Raw genomic sequence first — 27,862 nt, forward strand, 5'->3', positions numbered from 1 at the left:
TGCAAATGCATCAGGTTTTTTTTCTTCTTTTTGTTTGTTTTTTCTTATTGTTTGAATTTTTACATGAACTTTTCTGAATTTATTATCTAAAAAAAATTAAATATTGTAATGTCTAAAAAAATAATTGTCTTTGATAAAAATGCTTTTTTAAAAAATTGTTTATATCATAAAAACCAAGGTGAGATATGGTACATTTTTACTGCAGATTTAACCAATCTAGCATGAAATCTTATAATTATACAATTTTTTAACCTATAATAATGGAATTTCAAAAATTATTTTTACAGTGAAAACCATATGTAGAATAGGTATAAGTGCAATTATGTATAAATTAATCTAGCATAAAAATATAATTAATTACACATTTTTTTAATTGTAAGGTATTTGAATGTAATGAATATCTTTCATTATAAAAACTCATCATTAGATTTGTGTATAAATGTTATTGCATATAATCTACATATAAAAACAAACAAAACGAAATAACTATATACAAAATTATATAATTTTTTTTCCTTTAGCATAAATAAATAAATATTATCAAAAATCTATATTTAAGCAATGGTTAGTAAATGAATAATTTAGGTAACAAATACCCTTTCTGAATGCATTAGGTTCATTGGCAAATCGATAATCATAAATTAAACAATAAACAATTATAAAACAAAACTAAAAAATATTAAAAACACAAAAAAGTAAATGTTGCCAAAGCAAAAGCACTTACTTAAATTCTCAGCTTCCTCAATACGTTTAATTGGCATTGGAGTTTTTATTTTGAACAAGCGCAATGGTTCTGAATAGACTAGGTATCCATTTGGAATTACAGGGATAGATTTTTGAAGGTTAAAGATTGAATCTTTATGAGTAACAGGAATTATTTTATCTACTGTACTATTTATAACTTTCTCCAAGTTTAGCCTTACAGATGCATCCAACTACAGTAAAAAAAAAAAAAAAAAAAAAAATTATCATTAGAATAAATAAATATCAATATTTGTTATTATAGGTTTTATAAATTATAAAACAACATTACCAATAGTTAGCAAAATAAAACAGAAAAGTAATGTCCTACAAATATCAAAATTTATCATTAGAAAAAATAAATCAAATTTTATCAAAATTTATCATTTAATAATTATCAATATTTGTTATTATAGGTTTTATAAATTATAAAACAACATTACCAATAGTTAGCAAAATAAAACAGAAAAAGTAATGTCCTACAAATATCAAAATTTATCATTAGAAAAAAAAAAAATCAAATTTTTATCAAAATTTATCATTTAATGATTAGCAAAATTTATCATTTAATAATTATCAAAATTTATCATTAAGTAAGCTTTATCTAATCATATCAAAAACTACAAAATGAAATATGGCAAGATTTATACAATCATTAATAAAAATATCAGATAAATAAATATTAATCTCATATAATAAAATATGCAGCTAACAAGGTAGATGACCATATTAATAAATTTAGCGGCCCTTTAATACAAAATAATAGATAGCTTTCATTATTTCATTAGCATAATACTAAGCAAATTGATGCTATACTATCTTCTCTTAATCAACATAATATATATACTTTTAATATAAAGGTAACAAATTCATCTATATCTAAACATTATAAAATTGTTTAACTGAACAACATTTTTAAAAGCTGAAGTTTGATTTTCTAATAAAAAAAATAATTAATTAAAACTGAATACCTTTTACTTACTTTTATTTCATCTTTGTATTTCCATAAGTAGAATTTTTTTTTTTTTTTTTTTTGCTTATTTTTTAGATGTGTTAAGAGTTGAAATTTAATGCAGTTATTTTTTGTTACCATAATGTAATACTTTAGCTTTAAAACTTAATTATCAATCATATTTTTAATTTATATTTTCAGTTTCAGACCTTTTCAAAAGCCAGAAAAAAGAAAATGTCTTTCAGAATGAAACAAAAAAAAAAAAAAAAAAAACATTCCTTAAAGATAGTTAACCCTTACAAATTTTAGTTTTAAGGTAAAAGATTTAAGAAATAAGATATATAAAACATAAAAAAGATAATAATACTAATATAAACTAAAATATTTATCCTTAATTAACAAAATTAAATCTTTTTTGAGAAATAATAAATGAACTGAATAACAATTTATTTCTTTCATCAAAACATTTTGTAAAATAAACATTCCAAAACTTTCTCACTTACCTGATTGGTATACAAAGCATTATTAGAATCTTCAGCTTTTTTACTATTATCGAGAAGAATGTTCGGTACTGCATTGCCATTGAAATATTCAGTAGCACCTTCTTTTGCACTGATTACATCAACAATGACAGGCCCTATTTGGCCATTAATCTTACTGCTGGATGGCTGACTTTCTTCAGCACAAACAGGAGGTTCCTTGATTTCATCCTATGCAGAAAAAATATTCTAGAATTTTTTTTTTACAGTGAGCAGAAACATTATTCACATTCCATAAAACCACTAATTTATTTATTTTAAAATTTCTGAAACTTTTTCTACTATTATGCAGCTTTCAAGCAATTAAAAAAAATTCCAGGCTTTTATTTTTTTATTTGAAAATTTGATTTTAAGCCCAAATTCAAATAAAGACAAATATTAAGTAATAATTAATAACAAATTAAAAAGTAAAGAAAATAAAATACTTATTCAGTAAAATATTCTAAATCAAAAAGGTAGTGTTTTTTTCCCCCTCTCCTTTTACTTCTGAAAGTAGATAGTCAAAAATTAAGAAGGTAATGTAAAATTTTCCATGGCATCATTTGATGCTCTGTGAAGCACTAATGCAAACTTTATTCAGAAACTTGAAATATAATAAAGTTATAAGTAAATAATGTCTTTAAAAGTATAAGATTTATAATAAGGGTTGGAAGAAAGTTTAAAGAGATTAGGTAGTTATTAAAAGGACCTCAAATTTAAATGGCGTCTTTGATTAAAACAATATTAATGATAAACAGATAAATACATATAGAATGAAACTTTTAAGTTTCACCATTCTACAAATATTGCATTCAACTGATGAAAATAACACCTCAGCTAACACACTACTTTCAAACTTGAACACCAATAGAATTCAGAGAAATTTAACATACACTAGGTTAGAGCATTTAGTACACAACAGACAAAAACAAGTTTCAAACTCACAACCCTCTAAGGCTGCTATGGTCCTGCAGTAACAAGACATTGCTCTGTTTAATTTTTAAAAGAAATAATAACATGTGATGAATAAAGTAAAGAATAAACAATTGCACATTTAAATTGCAGCAAATATGGAATGTTTAAGTTAACACACACACGATTTTATCATTCAAGAATTACATTTTAATTGATTATCTAATAAAAATGGAAAAGAAATCAAGAACCACAACAATGATACATTTGTTTTCATTTTTGCACATAATTCTTTTTTATCAATATTATCATAGAAGATTAACAATACAAAAAAAAAAAAAAAAAAAATTCAAATACTTACATGAATAGAAATTTTGTCTACTGAACTTCCATCTTCAGATGCATGGAAAGATAAGAATTTTTAATCAATATCAAATTTTAAAAATAATGATAAATAATTAAGCCTTTTGTAATAGAGGATATCTCTTCATTTATATGGCATCACGAAAGGATAACTAATTTACTTTTTTCATCCCTCATACATGATACTTGTTTTTCATTTATAACTCATATTATTTTATACCATATAATTTAGAAAACAGAACAATTTCAACTCATTTCCAAAACCATACATAAATATTACTGGTTAAATTTAAAAACATGGTACAATCTAGTTAGGAAGTTTGAAAATCATTCTTTACCAGTTAAAATGACTGCCAACCATAATATCTTAACAGCCTTAATTTTTATACCAAATTTGGCAAATTATTACTAAATAATTCAAGTTTTCATTGCATTTTTATGTCTAAATAATATTGTCATCCACAAAGTTGAACCAATAAAATAAAGATTTTTAAAAAATGAAAAGCCGAAAATTTATCTGTTAAAATGTTATCTGAAAAAAAAAAATCTGTTAAAAGATTGGAATATATGTATTGTTGGTACAAAAGTTACAAAACATGAGTGGAGGAAAAAAAAACATTTCTGTGCTCTATATTCATATCTATAAATGTACAGATTACGATAACATTTTAAAAACAAAAATAAAACATTAACACATTTTTCCATTCCTTTTCACTTGGTCACTTTCTGGAGGATATATTTAATGGTTATAGTAAAGGGAGGAAAAAATTATTAGTCTTATGAAAAAATATAGAACCTTTTCATATGTATTAGTCTTATGAAAAAATATAGAATTTTCAATAGAATTTTAAATGAAATTCATATTTTTATTTGTATAATTACAAAATACAGCTATCTTTTTGATTTGATCATGGAAGATTCTCCGCATTAGTTGAGCTGCTAGGAAGAAATTTTATTCTTCATTAGTAACAAAGATGAATATCTGTGTTTGTATGTTGGTACTCTACAGGACAGACCATTAGACTTAGAGCTATCAAATTTAACAAAGATATATTTGGGATAGCGGAAATTTGCAGCTGTGATTATTATTTTTCTTTCAAGTTTTAATTAATTCAAAATTAAATAAAATGTTAGCATCTTTCTGAAATAACTCCCTAAAATATTGCAGAACAAAAATGAATTTTATACCATAGTAAGGCTTTAAAAACATATCTTTAACAATCCCAATTTAATGGTCAGCAAATTTTTCCCGAGTTTTGACAATTTTTGCAAAAATATTTTTTAACTAATTTTTAACAACAGATTGTCATTCTGAAATTCAAATCCTTTCATTAAATACTTGATCTCCTGATTTTCTTTCTGTAGTTGAAAGTTAGGAAAGAAGGATTCGATTAAATATGTTTGTTTGTTTGCATGATAATTTTTTTTTAAAAAAGCAGAATTACAGAACTCTAAAAGTAAAATACTGATGAATTATTTTTTATTAACATGACGATGCAATTAGATTGGTCCCCCATTAGAAAGATTCATGAGCACAGTTAACCAAACATGTGTTACACTGTTAAAATTGCACAACTTTAAAGTGCACTGCAATCTGTTGCTTAAAAAAATAGTTATTAATAAAATCAGGGGCATGAAGTTTTGTTGAAGATTTAATTAAAATTAAATGCAATCAATAGCTCCCGCAAAACTGGTAACAAAGGTGGTTAATTAAAATAATTATTTATTAATTTGATTAATATAAAAGCATAATTTTAAAAAAACTAGAGTATTTAATCTAACTATACATTAGTGTCTATATAAGAGAGCAAAAGTGAAAATAAATAAAAAAAAAATTACTAATGTAACCTAGAATATTTAAAATTTAAATGTTTAAGAATTAAAATATTTATTTTTAAAAACTGATTCTGTTATATATATTTAGTTTCTAAAATTATTTTTTTTGTACTTTTTTTTAAGAAACTACATCTAAGTTCTGAAAAAACAATAAACAATTATTAGGAACCAAGTAAATTTTTAATACATTCACTAAATTGAATCATAATATATTAAATATAAAAATTTATTTTAAAAAAAGCATGACTTAATTTCAATTCATGGGCCAAAAATATTGTATCTTTGGTTGATTTCAAAAAACATTTATGGGTAAATCAAAAAACAAAAAGCTAAAACATTCTAAAATAGGTTTAAAATAGAAATACATACTTGCTTGATTATACATTGTTGACTGATCATTACTGGAAATCGTTTGTTCTTGAGAAACTAATATTTGTTCAGGTGTTTCATCAAGAGTAACCTAAAGGAATAATTTTTTTATATATAAACACTGAACCAATTAATTTTGAAAAATTGAATTTTTGCAAAAAATGAATGATGGATTCAAAATTTCCAGAATCATACCAACAAAATAATTTGACTTTTTTCAAAACATAACAGTATTCCATTATACATATAAAAAAAAAAGAATTTTAACAACTTTTCATAAACACAATTCACAAGAATACATAACACAATTGCAACATTTCCCCTTATAAAAATGACAATGCTCTTATGTTTCCACTATTAGATGTTATTGTAGTTCACAAAACAGTATAATAGAGATCTAAATATACATTTCTAAACAAAAATGTATATTTCTACTACTTTTTCTACTTTCAAATTCTACTTTTTTAATAATTACCATACAAAATTTGATAAATATTTACAATTTTGATATAAAAACCATGCACCAAATTTCCTTCCACTACTAATTACTACATAAATAAGCAGACAGGCAAATATTTCTTTAATAGATTTGATATAAAATTTGATACAGATCAATAATTTTAAGATTTCACTTAGTTATTTATCAACCATATCTAACTATTATGTTCATATATACTCAGGCAAACAGAGAATCTTCTCACTGAAAGATTATTCAAAATCTGATTTTGATTTGCAATGTAGGCATAAAGGCTTATTACAATTATTCAATACAATACAATATACAATTTCCTCAATGTCTTTTTAATTCTGAATTTTGATATTAACATGCACACAAATAGGCATAATTTCAAAAAGTATTTTTCAAACTAATGGCAGTTTAATGTAGCAATTCAAGCTTCCGGCCATTATAATATTTATCTTAACTTTGTATAAAGAAGGGGGGGAAAATCAAGCAAATGGCAAAAATATAGAACGATATACCAAATTTTCAATACTTACATCACACAAGCTTGCAGCACAAGTTTCTGTTTCATCTAGATGAGGGGGGAAAAAAAAAAAAAAAGATGATAATCAAAAAATATATAAATTTCATATAACTGTAAATAAAAACAAATTTAACTTTGAAATGCTAGTTTAAATCTCTCACACAAATAAGAGTATAGCATTATCTTAAAAGCAATTTAAAATAATGGCTCAGAAATTAAACTAAAAATATATAAGTAAATTGCTTAAAAAGAAATGCATTTATAAATAACGATTATAGATATTACTATCATTATTAAAAGAAATGTTTTAAAAAACCAAAGAACATGTAATTCAAAAATGAAAATAGATTGGACATATTAAATATTAATAATAGAATTTATTTCATTTTTAATGTTAAAAATAAAAATATTTTTATTTTAAACATTAAAAATCTATTTAATACTAAAAATAAAATTATCTATTTTAATATTAAAAATAGAGTTCAAGTAAATAATTGCTATAAAATTTTTTACCTGGATCCCTTCCGACAATTGTAACTGGACTGTTAGATGCTGATGTTGTCTGGAAGAAAAAGAAAAAAAAGACGTAACTTTCTTCAGAAAAATTCATGTTCTTTGTAATCACATTACAATACATAATTTAATTACAATACATAACATACAATGCAATTACATTACAATACATAAAAAATTAATATTAAAAGAAGAATAAAAATTATATTAGGGAAAAACAAATATCAAAGAAAATGAGGAATAACATCCATAATTTATTTCAATATAAAAGCTAATTTACATTTAAAACCAACTTACAAAATTAATAAATTTGAGCACTTATATTCTTATGAATGAGTATAAGATACTAAATTTCATGTTGAGATGCATTGAAAAGAATTAGGAAAAATTTCATAAAATAATCATTTGAGATATCTTTATTTCTATTTAAATTATTTCTATTAATTTCTTTATATTTAAATGCTGATAAACAAAACATTAAATAGAAAATTTAAATTGAACTAATTTAAGTTTCCCATTTAGAATAAAAACAGGTGTACTGAAAATTGGTTGTTGATGCAACTTTTTCATGACTATTGCGTAATAAGGAACATAGCTGTAAAAAAAATCAAATATCACAATCATTACAGACGGTTTTAACTCATCATTCCACTATTTGTTGTGGTTGGAAGAAACGCACGATTTCTTCCAACCACAACAAATAGTGGAATATTTTTTATAACCAATTTGAGATTTTTTTTGCTAATAAAAATGATAATGAGTGGAGAAATTTACAAAAGAGGGATATTGAAGATTTTGTATTGATGTTTGCATGATGATGGATATTTCCATCATACTGTTTTTTTTAATTATCTTATATTATATATTTATACTAGGATTTTTTAAGCATTTTTCTTTTAATCTAGAGTATGAATTATATCACCTGATTTATTTAACACAAAAAAAATCAAGCAAAGAAAGATTAAAGAAATTGTGAAAAATAACAATATAATTTTTTTTTATCAAATCTATACAAATTTCCAAATACTTTCAAAACAGATTTTAAATATAAATTGGAAAAACTTTTTGAAATAAAACATAATGTTTACTTACAGGTTTTATAAAAGACTGCCCAGTATCATCTGCAAAAAAATAAAAATGAGTATCAATACATAATTTTCAAAAATTATTTAAAACACTTTCACAAAAAAATTAAATAAAAAATTCAAAATGATTAAATACACTGAATCCTAAAAAAATGAAACTCATTTTCACTTTAGCTTTATTCTCAGCCATAAAAGAAGACAGTCACAATGCAATTTGCCAAGTTGAATAATGATTATTTTAGTCCTACTAGAATTGAAAGTGGCTCCAATATTCCATCATTACCAACCAACCAACCAATTAACATGAAAGAACTCTGTTTATTAACAATTTAAACAAAATTATCTCCCTTTCAGAATGGGGATTTATGCTGGATTCATAGATGTTAAAACATGAAGATGGTAAATGTATGTCTACTTGTATGGTGTGTGATCTGACTGTAGATTAGAAGACATTGCTAGACAACAACTTAAACATTACAATCAGTTATAATTTAAATTGAAAAATTATAAAAACTAAATCCTATTGAGAGAGAAAAGCAGTGGATCCTTTTCAAGCTTCGCAACATACATCTCTTGCTGGAGCCTAATGACATAGTCAACAAAAAATCAAAACTCAACCAGCAGAATGGCTGATGATACATAGGTTCACAAATCTCTATAATATATCTCCAACAGTATGTTGGGAGACGACACAATCAGATCTAATCATATATGTTTGATCATCACCAGCTGCACCCTACAGTGCGACAGCATGCCTCAACCTAACTATACTTGTAACTTTATCTTGAGTGCTGACAAAAATAAAATCCGTGTCTTGCCATTTTTCACCATGAAAGGACCCTCATATGGAGTTGATAAAGTTCTTTTTATAGGACTCCTCTTGATAAACACATGCAAGCATGTTTCTTGGCTTAATTTTTACTTTTCTTTCTAAACTTTCATACAAAACACCTATGAAGAAAACTGATCTGTGATATAAGAATTAAGTACAAATTCACAACTCAAACTTTTAACAATTTCTTTAAACTAATATTTGAAAAATAGTAAACTTTATTAATAAATTTCTTTCAAATAAAATCTAAAATAAAATATATTTGAAAAACATATGGAATAAAATAAATTGTAAGTATTAAACTGTTTCTCATTTTTTTAAAGCTTTATAGTAAAAAATAACCTTATATATAAACTAATAAATTAAAATTTTAAGGTAGACATTTTTGAAAATAAAAGAAGAAAAAGAAGAGAGGAACTTTTAAAACAGTACATTTCACATTACAGAAATTTTTATATTAGTAGCTGGAGAGAGGAAATTTGTTTCAAATAATCATAAACTGCTTACTGAAATCAAGGGCTTTCAACAGCATCACAGGAATAGCAGTGTTGTTAGAAACAGCATTTACAATTTTATATTTCTAAGAATAAGAAAAAAAGAAATAATTATTAATAAAAAATATAAATACGAAATGAAAGATTCTTCTAAAACAAGTAATATATATATATATAACTCAATTCCTACTTAGGTCAACAAAAAAAATTATTTTAGTTACTTTTTATTAAATAATTAATATAAATATGTACATACAATTGATAGAATTACAATATTAAGTGGCAAAATAGAACATCGAATGTCACCCAATACAAGTTTTATATTACTAATTAATATTTTTAACTTGGCAACTCTATTTAAAGTATTAAAAATTAACTAAATTTAATTAATGAATTAATATTTGAAATTACATAATGAATGAAGAATTATGTTAAGTAATATATTAAAAAAACTTTTTAACTGAATTTCTACTTATTTTCTCATAATATTTATATATATATCGTATTTATGATCGGGTGTCGCGTCAGTAATCTTAGAGCTTGGTGACAGATTTGGCGACCAAATAGAAATTACTGGACAATTTTAATGAATTAATTAATATTTGAAAAAAAACTATGAACATCAAGTGTCATCCACTACAAGTTTTAAAAAAATGTATTTGAACTTAAGTGGATGAATAAAATTATTTTATTAACGATTCAAAATTTGAACAAGAAATATATATATAGTTCACACTCTACCTATATATATATATATATATATATATATATATATATATATATATATAGGTAAAGTGTGAACTAATAGTAGTAACTGAAAAAATACTCACATATCTCACTTTCTGAAATATATCAATAATTAACATAATTTTTTTAATTAAATACAACTATATATTTTTTTAGGAAATAGTTTTTACCCATATCATATTTATTTGTCCATATTGAATTATTAGTATTTTCCAAAATTTGATTTGCATCCAGTAACAATGCTAATCTAAATGTAATAATAGAAATATAATAAAGAATCCACACATAATTATTAAAAATTAATATAGGAGTTTCAATTTGTAAACAATTACCTTACATAAAAATTAATACATAAAACAATTATATAATAAAATTGTCGTAATAAAATATAATAGTTTATTTACATATGCGAGTTACATATGTTTGTATATTCATATGTGAATAGCATTTTGCATTCCCAATCCAAACCTTAATACCCAAATTCATTTTAATATTAAATTTATTAAATGCACTGCACTGACACAGGTAACAAAAAAATTAACAGCAAGAAACTTAATATGAAATCAATATATTTTTGACATATATATTCTATGTGCAAGCAATTATATTTTCATTGCTAAAAATTTTTTCAAAAAAATAAAAATGTATTTCAAAAATAAAGTAATAATTTTTGTAAAAAAATAGCACTGGTTCTACAAAATTTGTACTTTTTTTAAACATAAAGACTGAGAATATTGATTATTAAACTAAATGTTAATATTTTTTGCATCATTTCATTGTATCCTAACTAACTTTTAAAACAAAGGCTTCAAACATCAATCTCTAATGTAAATTCAAATGACAGCAGCTTTCTGAAAGGTGAAAATTCGAATGTTCCATTTCTAAATGCAAAATGTACCATCAACCAACTTATCCCATTAAGTTAAGCAAATATAAAAATTAATCTTAATTAAAAAGCTTTGGTTATTGTCCCCATAATAATTTATATATTTTTAAAACAATGAAATTTTTCCTCGTGAAAAATAATTATGATGAGGTTCAGTTCCTTTAAGACAATTTTTCATAACAGTAAAGCTTCCATCAATATTTTTTTTTTTTTTTTTTAAGTTTGGAGATTTAATTTCCAAGATTAATGTTCTAAACTATCTACCAATAAGTATTTGGATACCCATGTAAATGGAGATATTGATCTACATCCCTTCTGAAAAATATTGTGTAGGAAACAGCATTGGCATAAATTGCATGAAAGATACCACAAAATTCAGAGCTGCCTGGCTTCGAGGAAGGTGTAATTGTCAAACATCATAGAAATGGCTGATCATTACGGCAGGTATCTAGTGAGTTAAACTTTCTGAATTGATAGTGGCTTTTGTGATTAAGAAGTGGAAGGTGAGTGGTGACAGTCGAAATGTGCTTCGACCCAGCAGACCAAGGAAAGTAAGAAATAGAGACCCATGAGTGTTGTCCAAAGAAATTCCGAAAACCCACACCAAACCAATGGCCTTCATACTCCAGGAGTTCAAGCAAGCATCCAGGACTGTTGTTTTGATAAATATCATCTGCAAGGAAACCCATCTGCTTGGTTTCCATAGTCGTGCTGCCACCCACAGGCCTTTGAAAAACAAAAAGCCTTACAAAATTCAACTCTGTTGTTCAATTGTGGTGGTGTAAGACATGTCAAAATTGGACATTAGATGAGTAGAAACAGGTTCTCTGGAGTGATGAATCAGGGTTTAATATCTATCAATTGAATAACAGAGTCTGGGTTTGGCATATGCCTGAAGTACGCTTTTTGAAAGAATGCATTATGCCAACAGTAAAGTTTGGCGGAGGTGGAATTATATTCCGGTAAGGTTTCTCATAGTATGGAATGAGATCTTTGATCCTAATTCATGGTAAGCTCAACGCCAACTTCTACTCCATTATTCTAGACAACAACATGCTTCCTATACAGTGGAATTTTTATGGGTTGGATCATTGTTATTTCCAGAATGACAACATCACTTGTCATGTTGAAAGGTCCACCATGGATTGGTATGATGACAATTGAGTGAAATAAATGGACTGACTTCCCCCGAGTGCATAATTGAATCACTGAATCAAGGGGTGCAGCAACCGTCCAAAATCGGTTAAAGAACTTGCATGTCTTTTCTAAGTCGAGTGGATGATAATACCACTACCCATCATCCAATAACTTGTTGAAATGCCCCAGATGGTTATGGTTGTAACTGCCTTAAAGTGGAGGCTCTACCAACTATTGAATATGAATAAATCATGTTTATCTCTTTCATCACAGATGTCCAATTACTCATTGGTAGATAGTGTATTTTGTGCTACACAAGAAAAGAAAGATATATTTAGAAAATGTTGAAAACCATGTTTAATATCCTGAATTCAATTTAGCTTGGTAAATAAGCAGTTTTGAAGCTACACAAGAGTTGTTTAGACATGTATTGTTTTGAATAACAATCAGATCATCCAAACTTCCATATCACTCAAATAGGTAGAAGTTTGGTAACATATTAAAACATTTAGGTCAAGTTTTGCTTTTCTGCATGACATATGTTAGCCCATAAAGTTTCAGATCTTTAATGGAATCGGATTTTATATTCATGCTATCAACCCTGAAGCTGAGATTCTAGCATTAAACCAGCATTCTATTTAATAACTAACTTGAAGAAACTCTCACTCTTCAAACCTTCACCCAGTAGGAGAATATTTCACCCTAAAACAGCAGACCTCTGGAAGAATCAAGATTTGAACCATATAATTCCAAAATTGAGACTCGGAAACCAGATCATTTAAAAAATGCATTCCAAAGATTGATAAAATTGAAAAATGATTAATTTAGCACTACAATGAATAATTATTTAAGTTTAATAACAGGACAATTATATGATTTAATAAATGAAATGATAATATGTATGATTACCTTATGTAGCAGTCACTGTCTTCTACATTGTGATACATTTTTTACTGAATTTTAACTTGTATTAAAAAAAAATGATACTTACACATAATATCTAAAAAAAAAAGAAAAGAAAATAATAGATTTTAAGCAATGATTTCTTAAAACAATATCTAAATAATAAAATTAAAAATATGATGTACAGTGTTCAATAAATTAATACTAACATAGGTATCGTGTAATTTTGTATTGCAAACTGGCAGCAACTACAGAAATTAATTTAATAATTTTTAAGCACCAAAATGCTTACTAAATGAATGTGTGGAATATGCATGAGGCCCACCTCCAATATGAAAATTTGACTTGATATTATAATATGTTCAAGTATTGATTGAAACCTTTTACTAATTCCTTACAAAATTAAGTAATTCTATCATACATAAGACTTATCCAAAATTTGTTTTCATTACTTAAGTTTCTTAATATAAATTAGATATTTCAATGTAAAATATTATTATTCCGTATTAATATACCTACTCAAAACAAATGTCTCATATATTTACAAGGTGATGATGAAATAACACACAAATAAATGGACCAACATCCACACTTTCCAGCAAACTCCAACAACTTTTTCAATCAAACTCAAATTATATTAATTAACGTAAGCAATGTATTATATTAACAAAATTCTCAAGCCCTGAACTAATATATTCAAATGTACACACACACAAAAATTATTTAATGTGATCACTTAATAATTTAATGTCATCAGGTTTGAGACAGAAAAACAACCAATCATTCATTTTCGAAATGGCCATCTGAACTGAACTCTAATGAATTCTTGAAACAGACAGTGCAGTATATAAACTATTAGTACACAGCCTTCTGTTCTAACCCGACACATTACCAGCAACGGCTTCTATGATTCAACAGGCATTCCACATGGCTTGAGATAAATGGTGGGCTCAGTATTCAATAACAAGTGAGAAAATATGTATTATAACAGTGAGTTTTGATATAAAAACCTTTTTTTCTGGTATTGATGGGCAAAGAAATGAGTTCATAAAACTCCGACCTACAAGGCTTTTTTTTTTTTTTTTTCTTTTTTGTTATTTGGCTTACCCTTCCGCACATTGGGACAGATACTCAGGAGTATGCTGTATATTAAACTTTATTCATTTTTACAAATTCAATGCAAAACTATAAATATTCAGAAGAGATATCTGACATTTGATATTTAATATTATAAATATTTTCCCTAATAAATTAAAATAAAATGAATAATTATGATATATGAAGCAAAATTATTCATTACAATTATGATATATGTAGTAAAATTATTCATTACATATGAGAAGAAGCAAATTACCTCTGGCAAGATTTGATAAACTGAATTTGCTTGGATTCCTGAAGGATTTTTTGTTATAGTAGGAGAAGATATAGAATTTGTAAGAGGTGACAAATTAGGAAATGGATTTCCATTTGAAGTAATAGGAAGGAAAGATGTTGTCACAGTCTGTGGATGTAAACTTGAACCAGAAGCAGAAAAAGTTGAATTTAATTTCATATCTGATAAAATATTTACAGCAGAACTACTGGTAGCAGCAGTAGATATTTGCCCACAGCGAGAGACAAGTCCATTTGTTGACAAGGTAGCTCCAATGGATGAACCGCTCAATGGTTTTCCATTCATACTAATAAATGCAGAATTTTTATCACTTACTGTGTTAGACACAGTACGAGGAGTAAGAACTGGTGAATGAACAAATAATGGTGGACAGGCTGATGATGATGTAGTTATAGTTTCAACTTTAGATGAATTACTGATAACATTGTTGAATAATGAAAGTGAATTTGAAACAACACCTATCCCTTTATTTGATGGAGAAAACATTGTAAAAAACTGAGAGTTAGGGATGGATGATGATAAGGTCGCAGGATTACTAATTATTGAAGTATTTTTAATAATTGGCTCTAAGGGAGGCAATTCATCCGATGCTGAATTGTTTGATGCTATTAAAGGAGAAATTAAACCTTTTGGCTCAGGTGGAGGTAGTTTATATACAAGTTCATTGGCATTAACAAAATCCATAAGATCTTTCATGTAAGCATTTAACTGAGTAGTACTAAGAAGATCTTCTTCACATTCAAGCTGAAGTGTTATATTTGGTGAATTACAAGGTGTGTCATTCTTTATCAAATCATCTTCAATAATTTTATCAATGCTGATATCATCTGGAGGTTCCTTGGGAGACTCATTTTGTTGCATATTTGTAACTGGTCTTGGATTAAATGCCAAAGTTACTGGTTGTTGCAATACCAATGGTTGTTGCACTGGTGCAGGAAAAGAAGTCTAAAAAACAAGAAAATTTTAATATTATTAAATTTTTAAAAAAATATTTTAATTAATAACAGAATCTACGAAACTTTTATAACATGTTGCCAGGGCACATACAGGAAGTGAACAACCAATTCAGCTCTCCGCACCTCCTTTCTCAATCAATAAAGATTTTTTTTAACTAATTTTCTCACCAATGGGAAAGGCCAAAAAGTTACCGAAAGGAGGGGTAGGGTAAATTTTCCCTTTTTGTTGCCACTCCTGTTTCCCAGAAATGTTTAATATTTTACAGCACTATTTATAAGCTAAACTAAGCATTACTATCAATTAAGAGTACTATAAAAGTGTTCAATAAAACAATCAAAAATGTTCATGTGTTAGTTTGTTTATATTTAACTGTTGATATTTGAAAATAGTAAAATTTCTGAAACACACACAATAACATGTGTGTGTGAATGTATATAGATAAATAAATATATATATATTTTTTTTTAAGTTTTTGTGGTACTTTTCCGTTAGTCGGGCACAACCGGAAATTCGCCAAATAATGTAGAATTCCACCAAATTTCTTATGTTTGTCATTTGCTTCACTTGGCAACCTAGCTCGCATTTGGTTCAAAATTGGTGACATTTGTAATTACCTACATTCATACATAATTGGATTATCTTGAGATCTACAACACTAAATATACTGACAATTAAAACTTGAAATTTGTAAAAGACTACAAACAATCATTTCATTGGTGAAAAATGCAATGCATAATTCTTTGTTTCTTTAGTCTACCATGTTTAAATAAAACAAAAGAATCAGATATCATATTCTCATATACGTGGAAAAAATTCTATTCAAACATCAAAACTCAACAACCTAACTTATACAATTAATAAAAATTATGTTTAAAATTTGATAACTTATAGTCTTAAAATCATTAAACTTTGGTGTTATGTTTGGCCATGTAATTGATTATCCTGTATGACCAATATTTGGTATAAAATTTTTTGGAACTATTTATTTCAGTGTAACGATAACGTCGCCCATGTTATTAACTGCTATAACCATTACTATGTGTATCAAAAAAGAAAATTAAGCATGAATAGTTTAGGAATTTCTCATACTAATATTATTCAGAGTTTATCAAAACTTAACAAACATTGTCACTCTTTCCCACACATAAAAAAATTCAAAAAAGAATATTAAAACAAATAAGACTATAAATGAGCTTTCAAGAACTACCAATAAAAACAATAGAAGATACATTAAATTATTATTCTGCAATCATCCAAGATTTCTTATTCTGTAATTAAAGATATGCGTTTTCTTTGACGTTTTATGATCCACTGTTCAAATAAAATAAATATATAAATAACTTGTGATATGGATTAAAATAATTTGAATGATTTAAAACAAAACAGAAACTATCAATGTTATTAAAAACAAACTAAAAGAAATTAAACTTCAAACAGAATTTATAAACAAGATGGAGTATTTTTAAGGATAATCAGACTTCATAATCTGTAGCAGAATAATGTAAAATTAATACTTACTGGCTGTATTCTAGGTAATAAAGGCTTAATATGACGTCGGCCATCCTGAATCATTAAAGTAACTGGTTGGGCGAATATAGCCTGTGGTACAGTGGGAGGAGAAGGTCTATAACTACCAACTTTACTTTTAAAATGAAGAGCACAAACTCTTGCAGCAGGATTCGAGCCAACGTACCTTGGTATACCCAAAATCTTGCAAAATTTTTCTCTTCGCATTAAATCTGCGGGTAATGGATATAAATCCATTTTAGCATAAATATTCTTGTAATTCCTGCATTGTCTAACGCAGCAATAATTGTCAAGAGTCTCTGATGATTTGTTACTCATCCTTATACTCAAATTTAACACGAAGTTTTTATAATGTTATTGTCAAGCATTTATCCCAAGATAGAGTAAAGAAAATTAAATACTCTTCATGATCATTAAATGTGTCGATCCACCTGAATGAATTTACAGAATACATCAACGTGGTAACATTTCTTTTTTAGAATAGCTCCAAACAACAAGAAATTCCTTCATCTTTATTATTTTCATCGAGCGCAATATCAACACTGACCTGATTGCCATTCAAGCTGACATGAAAGTCTTGTTATTTTTCCAAAAATTGTGGCTTTATTCTATCATCTGCTCATTATTTTTTTGTCATCATGTGTACAATTTATATCGAAAAGCAACTAAAAAATAACTGAGCAGTTATAGAACAAATATTTATTCTTAATCCATTGAAATTTTTAATTTCCTTTTGTGTTTTATCAATCAATCCTAAATATAAATATCCTCATTTTCATATCAAGTACTTAATAGAAAGTAATCAATTGCTAGAATTAGTAATTGAAGTATATATTATTCTAAAATTCACAAATCAAAATAAATATAATTATATTAAATAAATGCAGAGACCTGTTCTCAAGCAATCAATCAGTTCGAATTTTTTCTAGGAATTTCTCATCCTTCCTTCTGTCTTGCGAAAAACGAAAATAAATATATAGACAAAACATTTGAATGTTGGCATAAGGATTGCATATTTTAAAAACAAACACCATAATATGAAAACTTGTGCAGTTCGATCGTGTGGAAATGACTCTAATAAAAGACGAGATTTGTGTTTTTTTAACATACCCAAAGATCCTGTTCGAAGAGAGGAATGGTTGGAAGTGTTGGGGATAAATCCTAGAAAAAATATAAATAATTTAACAGTATGTGAAATCCATTTTAAAGAAAAAGATTTTAAATCAGGAAAGAAAAAAGTTCTTAAATCGCATGTTATTCCTGTTTTGAATCTTGGTCAAATTGACCCTGTTGACAGTGATGAGTATTTCATACACTATGACATTGGAAATGATCCTGAAATTTTTGAATTTCAAGATGAAACATCTACTACCAATAATCAAGTGGTAGTGAAAAAAGAGCCTGTTGAAGAGAAACCAGATCAAGAACCAGCTCCTGATTTGGTTTGAAGAATTTTATATTTTATAAATTTTGAACAAAATTATGCTTTCAGTTTATCATTTAAGTTGAAGTGTATGTTTCTTATTTTTAAGTTTTCAGTATAGAAAAGCTATCTTAAGAAATATTATCAATATTTTTCTTCTGTTATAATATAGTTTTTTTCCTAAAATATATTTGATTTTTTTAATAAAAATTATGATGTATTACAAAGCATATTAAGTATTTATCATACCTCTTTGGGATTTTCCATCCTTGAACTTAAAACTCAATTAATACAGTGCACTTAAAACTTAATAAAGGAATAAATAATGAAGCATTAATTGATTTTTAATGCATACTTTAATTTTTGTTCTTCTCTGATATAAACATGATGAAAAACTTTGTTTCTTGCCCACTTCAAAAAATTTTGTCATGCTGTGTTTCTACATCAGTGTCTGATTAGAAATGATGTTGAGCAAAATCTCAGGGTTTTTTTTTTTTTTTCTTCTTCTTCTTTTTTTAATGTTATAAAAGCTGACTTAATTTTTAGATAATGGCAATTTTCATTTTTATTTATTTACTGTGTAACCATAAAGATATTCATTATTTTTTAATAGAAGATATTGGACAGATATAGAAATAAATATTAAAGTTTTAAATGTACTTATTTAAAATATATTATATTTTAAATTTTATTATAAAATTTATTATAAAACAAAACATACTATGTTTCGAAAACATGTGATCTGCATTGATATGCATGCACATAGGTAATTTCCTTGTCTAAGATGCTGAAAAGACTTAATTTCTCCAGCAATTTCTTTCTATGCACCTTGGCAGATTCTATTATTATATTATCCAACTGAAGTTAAATGTTTTCATATACAGTCAAAATTACTCCAATTATTTATTTTTCTAATAGCATGAAAAAATGATATTTTTGTGATTAATGTTTGTTAATTGCCTTTTTTGATGTTTTATAAGTAAAATATTTTGTTCCTTTGAATTGATATTAAAAATTTATAATTGTTTTAATATGAGAATTTTAGCTCATCATGATAATTTATGAATAAAAAAGAATAAAAACTACCCATTTTAATTTTTATCATTTATTTAGGAACAGGAAACTGGCCGACGACCATCTAGGAGAGCTGCTATTGTAGCTGCCAAAAAAATCTTCAACACTGTTCGTAATTTAAGCATCACTGATAATCCTGCTGATCATTCTGTCAATCTTTCACCTAGTCCAAAACCTGTAAGTGTGCCACATCCTTACAGCAGATCAAAGCCAAAGAAAAATACACCACCACCGCCACCACCAGAACCATCTGCAGACATCAATGTTGATCTTGAAATGGAATGCTATGAAGAATTGTTAAGTCCAGTTCAGAATGAATTCTTGTATGATGCCCAAGTGCAGTATAATATTAACATGAAAAACTTTAGAGAATTAGTTGCAGACAATGTGAAAATTATTCAAACTGATGCAAATGGTGTGCCGATCTTTGTAACTTCTTCTCTTAATAGAAATCAAAAAAGAGGAAATGTGGCAGTCAGTTCTAAGTCAGCTAGAAACAAACCAGTGAATACAAATTCTGCAATGGTTGTGCCAATGAGATTAATACAGGCACCTATTATGATTACCTAAATTGAGTTTTATATCTGTGTAAGTATAATTTTTTATAAATAAATTGTCAAGAGTATGACTCATGAAATCATTTAGTTCAAACTAGAATTCTGTTAGTTTTAGACTATTAAATTTGTGGATAAATTGATTTTTTTTTTTTTTTTCAATTTTATACAAATGAACAATTTTTGAGCTGCTTCTGAAGTAAACCAATTTCTATATAATGATATGTGACTGCCATTTGGCTGCTTTATCTCAAATTATCCTTGATTTCAACTTGAAATTGGGAATTCAAAAACTAAATAAATATGCAAATCAAATAAGATTTTGAAATCATTAATTATCATAAAGGAAATATAATAATCTCTTCATTGTGAGTATTTTCTTTCTCAGGAAGATAAAAAAAAAAAATTCATGAATGAAATAAGGGTAAAATGATCATTTCTCAGAAAAGAAATTTTTTTAATGCTCAGAACGACAACATTAAAAAATAAATGTTTCAGATTATCTTTTACTTTATGAACTACATATGTTAATATTTGTAACAGTTCAAATTTGTACAGCTTAACTCTAGTTTTCTTAATATTGTGTATTTTTAAATTGATATTTCAAGCAACAAATGTATTTACTAATGATTTTTGATAAATGCTTTTTTTTTTTTTATAAAGATGTTTTTACATTTTTTTTTTTTTTTTCTGAGTTAAAAAGACTTTCAATTTTGGACTGTTTTTATTTGTTAATTAGATACTACATTTTCTTATTGGTCTAAAGACTTTTATAAAGGAAAAGCTATTTTATAGTACTATAATGTAATTGAATTATGTGAAAGAGTAGTTCACTTAAATCAGTCTTTATTATTTATTTTATCTCTAATAGATATATATGTCCTGGAAATCATTTCTAATTGGGTAAATAAATCCTACTTTTACATGGATTATTTTAGAAAGCCATTTTTACATGGAATTTAAAATTTTAATGATGCAAAATTTGGGTCAAAAGGGTTAATATTGTCCCTGAAATTGATAATAAATAGAAAATAAAATTTATATATTTTTTTACGTTGTCTGGGGCCAAAAAGATTAATTTTTTATTGACTTGCAAATTTAGATCAATGAGTCACTTTGATGTTTGATAGAATATACAATTTCTATTGAATACTTTAAATCAGATTATTTAATATTGGTTAGCTGCCAGATTATGTTTCATTTGCAGCACCATTTAAAAACAATAAGATAAAACTATTTATATGGAAGCCATATGTATTCTTTCTAAAATTTTAAATAAATTTAAAAACTGACAGAAACTTAATTAAATGTTGATGTCAAACATTAATTTAATTCCAAAATATTATTTTCCTATAAAATTGCAAGCATTAAAATTTACATAAATTTGAAAGCTGATGTAATCTTAATGCTGAGAAGTTGATTAAAAAAATGGCTTATTTCAAGACATAAAATTACTGCATGTGATGAAATTGAGTGTTTTGTTTCATTTTTCCTTTCTAGCCATCAAAAATTTTAATTATTATAAATTTGTAGCTTTTCTGATTTCTTTTATTATAATATGTTAATTAGAAAATACTTTCTGATTTTTAGTAAAATATATTAATTTCATGCTTGCATAGTTTTATTTACTCTTTTGACATTTCTTATCATAAATGTATCTTATATATTAATGTAATTGTTGTTTGTTTGTTTCAGGATGAAGAAAAAAAAATTCTCAAATTTTGGCTGTTAATTTGTCCAAATGCATTTATATTTCTTTTATTTTGTTATTAGTTTTATATGTTATTAGAAGATCAAATATGGTTTATTGTTATTTTAAAATTTGAATATATTTACATTTGCTTGTTTTGTTTTGTTCGTTTTTAGTGATAAATAATCCAGTCATTTATTGAAAATTTTCCCTTGATAATTTTAAATTGCCCATCATAATACTTTCTTTCCTTTTTGTTATACATAAAAAAAAAAAATTATTCTATTTCAACGAGAAAACTATTGTACAACCCCGTTTATGACCAAAAAATGTTCCTCTGCATTCCCCACACAATCATGAAAGTAGATGTAAAGAATAAATGTCATAAATTACTCATAATCAAAAAGAAATTTTATTAAATGAATTTTTTTTTTTTTTTTGTTAAATAATAAAATATTTCAAATTTATATGGTTAATTGAAATTTCTTTTACAGATAAAAATTTTTAGTGACACTTGCTGTGTAGTTATTCATAACTCTGATGTTACATATGCCAATCTAAAATTCTGATTGTTAGTTTACGAGGCATTGCATTGGGAGATTTTCTTAAGATTTTATTATTATTATTACTGTTTGGACTGATGTGTCAATTTATTAATCATTCTTTTAGAACAAAATAAATTTTTGATGAAAATTTAATGATTGGAATAATGTTATTTCGCTTTCCCATAAATGGACTGTCAAATATTCATTAATAAATGAGTTTAAAACTGCCTGGGATTACTGCTTTTAAAGAATATAAATATTCCACTCTGTGTTTTTTTTAATAATAATAATAATCTACAATTTTACATTCTTATATGTTCATTCAGAATAAGTACTCTAAATAACAAAAAAATTTATCTTTTATCTTATTTTAATCAATAAATCTACTGCTGAAAAAATTAAAATGTCTAAAATTTTATGAATCCTCTGGTCTTACTAGTAATATTAAGTGAAGCATTCTTTCTAAATAACTAAATAATATTCTAAATTTTTAAAAAAGTATTACTCTTTCATAACTTCTGGTTGAGTTATAAGGCTTTGAATTCTATTGTTTTAGATTATTTTAGATAATTTCAATCTTTGTGTTAAGGAAGATCTGTCAATTAATATGGTGTTTGCTCTAGGAGCTGTTGATTGATTTAAAAAATTAACATTCAAATCTTTGTGTCATGATCTATTTTAATCTCGAAAAAGTAAAACTTTTGGTACTTTCCTGTTAGCCGGGCACAAATAATAACTTAATAAATTAGTTAATTTAGTTTTAATTTTGGCCTGCTACTGTTACTACTGTTGAATCTCGTTTAACGAGTATAATTTGTTCCCAAATCATTAGTCGTAATAGGAATCCATGTAAAGTGGGATAATGCATTCCATTCAAAAAAATATTCAAATAAATTTATATTAATGTAATTTATTATATATATATGCATGCTTTTTTTATGAAAAAATTGTTTAAAGATATTTATCTCTACTACGCTTCAAAATTTTCCAAAAATGAGACACAGCCTTGTTGTTGATTGAAGTAGCATAGCTACTGCCTTATTTGGGCAATGCTTCTCAAATAAGGCAGTAAGGGCAATGCTTCTCAACGTAAGATATAATAATTTCCCATGCTTTGAGCATTATTGGAATGTTGTCTATTTTTTATTACCCTCCTTATTGAATTTCATCTGACTTTTTACTGTGACATAATATGCAGTGCCATAACCCCTCAGTTGTTCTATTTATTTTCTTCCATCAGCTCCTCAATATCTTTGCTATCCATTTCCGACCTCTTAATCTTGCCCAAAGACGAAATATCATTGATTAAAGCTCCAAAAGTGTTTACTCAAGCTCCATCCTAGTCAGGTTCAACAACGCTACCCTGTCAAAACTTCTTTCATGTGAATATAAGGGCTTTCTTCAAATAAGCTCTCACACAAATCAATACAGATTATGAGATCACAGTGTCTCCTTACTACTTATTGTTCGAAACATGCTTTTTAAGGAAAACACTTTTTTCATCTTGTTTTACTAGCTATGCAAGGTGCTCGTTAAGCGAGGTTTAATGGCATTTTCTTAATGCATAAAAGGGAAAGAAAAAAATATGGCTGCTGTCAAAATTTAAATTTTAATAAAAATTCCTCGATTTGCTTATTTTTTAAAAAAACCTTAAGTGAAATTCAAGACTGAGATAATAAGAAAAATAGGTCTTTTTTTGTATTAAAAACCATTTTTCATAAATAAACATAGTTCCTTTTTGTTAAAAAAAACTTAGTCATATTAGCACTGGTTTGTGCAAACTATTCATATTTATAGCAGTTATTATGCTGTGATCATTTATTTCAATTTGTCAATGTAGTATATATGTACCTGTAATGTTATTTGCTGTCTTTATCAATGGTGTATGTTAATTTATGATGTGTTCTATTTTTCTTTGATAGTGATTAATAATGCTGAGGTGATTCATTCATGAGATTTGAAATTATTTCTGCAAAAGAACTACAGACTTGTGACTCCTTTTAATATTTATATTTTCTCTTATTTGCTTTTTCTTTCTCGCTTTTTCGCTTTCTTTGCTTATCTGCTTTCAATAAGCAAACAAAAAAAAATTAATAACTAAGAAAAATCAGAAATTTAATTAACAGGTGAAAGAGATGCAGAATAGTATTAGAAGGCAAAACTGGATTATGCATAACTAAATGAATATTAGAAGAAGAAAAGTGACAATTTGTTCCTGTTGGTACAGCTGAATTTTTTTCCTCCAACTAATGCTGTTTCTTTCTCACTGCCTCCTCCCCCCTTCCCCCTGATTCTATCAAATCCATCCCATCCAAAGTTTGTCTGTTTTTATTAATTTTTCTTCTTTTCCTCGATTTTTTTTTTTTTTCCTTTCTACCTTTCTTTTTCTGTTGTCAAAGTGGTCCACCAGAAACTTGGCTGGTAGTGCATATTCATTTCCCTTGTTAGATTCTGTTGCTGTAGTGCAGAAGTTTGGAGAAATAGATGCCAACTCAAGTGTTATCCTGTGTTTTTCAAGAATTCTGATGACTTTTTGAAATTACATGGTACCAAAATGTCTCTCATTGCTCTTTAAAATAGAATGTTAGCATAAATAAACTAAATTAAACTTTGTTAGATGTCACTCAACAAGATAAAATATTTGGATAATTAAATAATACAGTTCAGATGAAGAAAAAAGTGTCTTTGCAAAAAATAACAGTCGTATTTATTAGAGATAAAAAAAAATATTAAATGCTGCATGTCTTCAAAAAAATATTTTTACAATCTTCATTAAGCAGCATTCTTTTAATTTTCTGTTAGCAAAACTTAAATGAAATTCTCTTATATGCAAGTTATTTCATATTTTTAAATTGCCAAAAGTTTTATATTTGGATTTGAAATTTTAAAAAATTGAGCTACTTGAAATTAAAGTTGTCTTTTTAAAATTATATTCTCTTGCAAAATAATTTTTGCAAGAGAATATAAGTTTTGTAGTTTTGCTTATTTCTGAGCTTATGAATCACCACTGCAGTAACATACATTCTATTTTGTTTTTGCTTTAAAAAAAGAAATTAAATATCCTATGTATCCATGTTGTTTAGTGTACTTTCCCACTAACTTATCAGTAAGTGTTAACATGCATAAATTAGCAAGAGTTTGCTAATTTCACGATATAAAGCTGCAGTTCTTGTCTCATGATGGTTGTTTTAATGTATCCTCATTTTTTAATAAATAATTTTGGCAGATGTGAGAGAACTGCCAAAATATCAGTCCTTTGAGTCTGTCTTTTAAGAAAAAATGTATGTAAAAGCATCCACATACATAATGTGGAATTTTATGTGAAAATATCTGTCTCAGTGTTATTTGCAATCTATATTGTTGGTATATTTCACTCTCTGCTTTTCAAACTGCTTTTAAGTAATATTCGGTTGTGAAATTTCCAAGTGTCACCTTTCCTAATAATCATTGCGAAAAAGTGATTAAATGTTTCTGTATTTAATCTAGATGTGTTTTTTGATGTTGAATCTGTGGTTTGCAAGATAATAAGTATTTCATGTGTATTATTGTATTTTCATTATATACAACAGAAAAATGTGATTATTTGTTTTAGTGCAATTCATCATTCCATTGTCAAAATTTTATTGATCTTTGTATTTTATCAATCCTGCATTGTCAAATTTTATGATGAAATATATATGTTTGAATAATGTGTATATTAAAATGTTATAAATTTATTGGATCTGTTTTTCTTAAATAATGTATTGTTTGATGATATTTTAAACACAAACAGAGTTCAACTTTATTCTATGCACTTTAATCTCTACTTCTACTAATATTGAAATTTTTTCTACTATATGAATAAAAGTTCTGATGCAGTTTTCAACTAATAAATCATCATGAGTCTCAGTAACTAGAGTCAACAAGCGACTATAAATTAATCAACGTTTTAATTTATCTCTATTCATAATAAAGTAGAATATATGTTTTGGTACTCTACTGCTCAAAACATTTGATTATAGCTTCCAAACTTGACATATATGTATTTTGGAATATAGGAATATGCACCTTAGAATGATTGTTTTGAAATGAAAAATTAAAGGAGATTTTTAGCATGTTTCAACGTTAACTCCCATAAATATTATAGCATAAAAATGAATTGTACACTATCTGTGTATTCAAAAAATTATCTTTTCAATAATACTAAATTAGTTTCAATGTTTTATTTATTTGCCTAGATTTAATTAACTTTCATAGTTGTTTTTATGTATATTTTCTTGTGATATTTTCATTTTAGTTAAAACGTAGATCATTTCATTGTGGTCCCCCACCCCCGCTTTCGTATTTCTGTTTTTCCATATTTTAACACGATGCAGAAGATTTTAGTTTTTAATTACAAAATTTAATTAATTTAGAGGATTAAAATTTTTAATTACAATTAACATTTAACCTCAAAAGCGAACAATGATGAAAGTTTTTAAAATTCGATATAATTTTTTAATGCTTTTTTAGGTTGACTTTTACTTTCTTATTTTACTAGGCTGAATTTATTTTTATTGAATAATTCTCTGATATATTAGTAGACCATGGTTTTACTCTGTAATACGAAATTTTTAAAATGAATAATTCTTCTTTCTATCATATTTTATATGAATGTGTTTCGATTCAGCAACCCTGTGATTGCATTGGTTAAAATTTGAACATTTCCTTTTCAGAATTAAATTTCAAGTTTTGAATGAAATGGCAGAAAATGAGGGGTGTATAACAATATGAATATAACTGTATTAGGCATGTAAAATCGCATGATTGTGATGAGGGCTTTTTTATATAATGGGAACTGTGATCGGAAAGAAAAAACGGCAGCGATGGCCTCATAGTAAGGTCTCGGCGTCTAAACTGTAGAATTTCAAGTTCGAGTCCCGATTTCACAGAAGAACTGACGTGCAAGTCTGGTGCGTATTAAGTCCGCCAGCTAAAAGCTCTCCCGGTAGTGTGGTGTGGATATTTGGAGTGAAGGTGCCGGCTTAAATGTTGTCATCTGATTACGGTTTAAAATCGAAATCCATCCCGAAATAGCCTAAGTGTTGCTATGAAACGAGACATTAATATAACTGAACTGAACGGGGACAAGGAATTTCGATTTTAGTTTTACAATTATTTATTTACACATTTTGCTTACGAGACATAATACAATACCACATATAAACACATAAAACATTTCTTTTTCTTCAGTGGCCCTGGCCTTTCCCAAGATTCCATTCCATGCCGTCCTGCTCTTGGCTAAGTTTTTCCAATGTGTTTACCTTAATAGTTTTTTGTTCCCAAACGGTTTGGCCAGAAAAATCTTTTTGAGTGTCTCAATTGTCATCCAATCTTATTAAGTGTCTTGAACATCTAATCTTTTGTATTGTTATAAATTTAATAGTATCTGGCTGTTTAAATGCTT

General features: G+C 26.4%; 2 protein-coding genes across 2 annotated transcripts in view; one reads left to right on the forward strand and one right to left on the reverse strand.

Annotated features, from left to right (window-relative positions):
• Positions 1-17,679, reverse strand: part of LOC129983866 (uncharacterized) — a 62,905-nt gene extending 45,226 nt beyond the window's left edge. Inside the window, exons 1-10 of the mRNA XM_056093534.1 lie at positions 17,143-17,679; positions 14,629-15,612; positions 9,615-9,687; positions 8,283-8,311; positions 7,191-7,239; positions 6,691-6,725; positions 5,692-5,782; positions 3,485-3,516; positions 2,197-2,403; positions 725-935 (exon numbers count right to left, since the gene is read on the reverse strand). Of these exons, the coding sequence (XP_055949509.1) occupies positions 725-935; positions 2,197-2,403; positions 3,485-3,516; positions 5,692-5,782; positions 6,691-6,725; positions 7,191-7,239; positions 8,283-8,311; positions 9,615-9,687; positions 14,629-15,612; positions 17,143-17,469 (2,038 nt within the window). The 5' untranslated portion in view covers positions 17,470-17,679. The remainder of the gene's footprint in view (positions 1-724; positions 936-2,196; positions 2,404-3,484; positions 3,517-5,691; positions 5,783-6,690; positions 6,726-7,190; positions 7,240-8,282; positions 8,312-9,614; positions 9,688-14,628; positions 15,613-17,142) is intronic.
• Positions 17,680-18,075: 396 nt separating this feature from the next.
• On the forward strand, positions 18,076-26,087 carry LOC129985127 (uncharacterized). The gene is made up of 3 exons (XM_056095045.1): positions 18,076-18,593; positions 19,688-20,236; positions 21,898-26,087. The coding sequence occupies exons 1-2, from the start codon at positions 18,189-18,191 to the stop codon at positions 20,216-20,218; spliced, it is 936 nt and encodes a 311-aa protein (XP_055951020.1). The 5' UTR covers positions 18,076-18,188; the 3' UTR covers positions 20,219-20,236; positions 21,898-26,087.
• The last annotated feature ends 1,775 nt before the right edge of the window (positions 26,088-27,862 follow it).

The sequence above is a fragment of the Argiope bruennichi genome, chromosome 9, assembly GCF_947563725.1.
Source record: "Argiope bruennichi chromosome 9, qqArgBrue1.1, whole genome shotgun sequence".
NCBI classification, from domain to species: Eukaryota; Metazoa; Arthropoda; class Arachnida; order Araneae; family Araneidae; genus Argiope; species Argiope bruennichi.

What these genes read in the sequence shown, in the direction of transcription:
- LOC129985127 (XM_056095045.1), top strand. Translation starts at nt 18,189, where the DNA reads ATGAAAACTTGTGCAGTTCGATCGTGTGGAAATGACTCTAATAAAAGA. An exon ending in AAGAACCAGCTCCTGATTTG is followed by an intron (nt 18,594 to 19,687) that starts GTTTGAAGAATT and finishes TCATTTATTTAG; the next exon opens with GAACAGGAAACTGGCCGACG.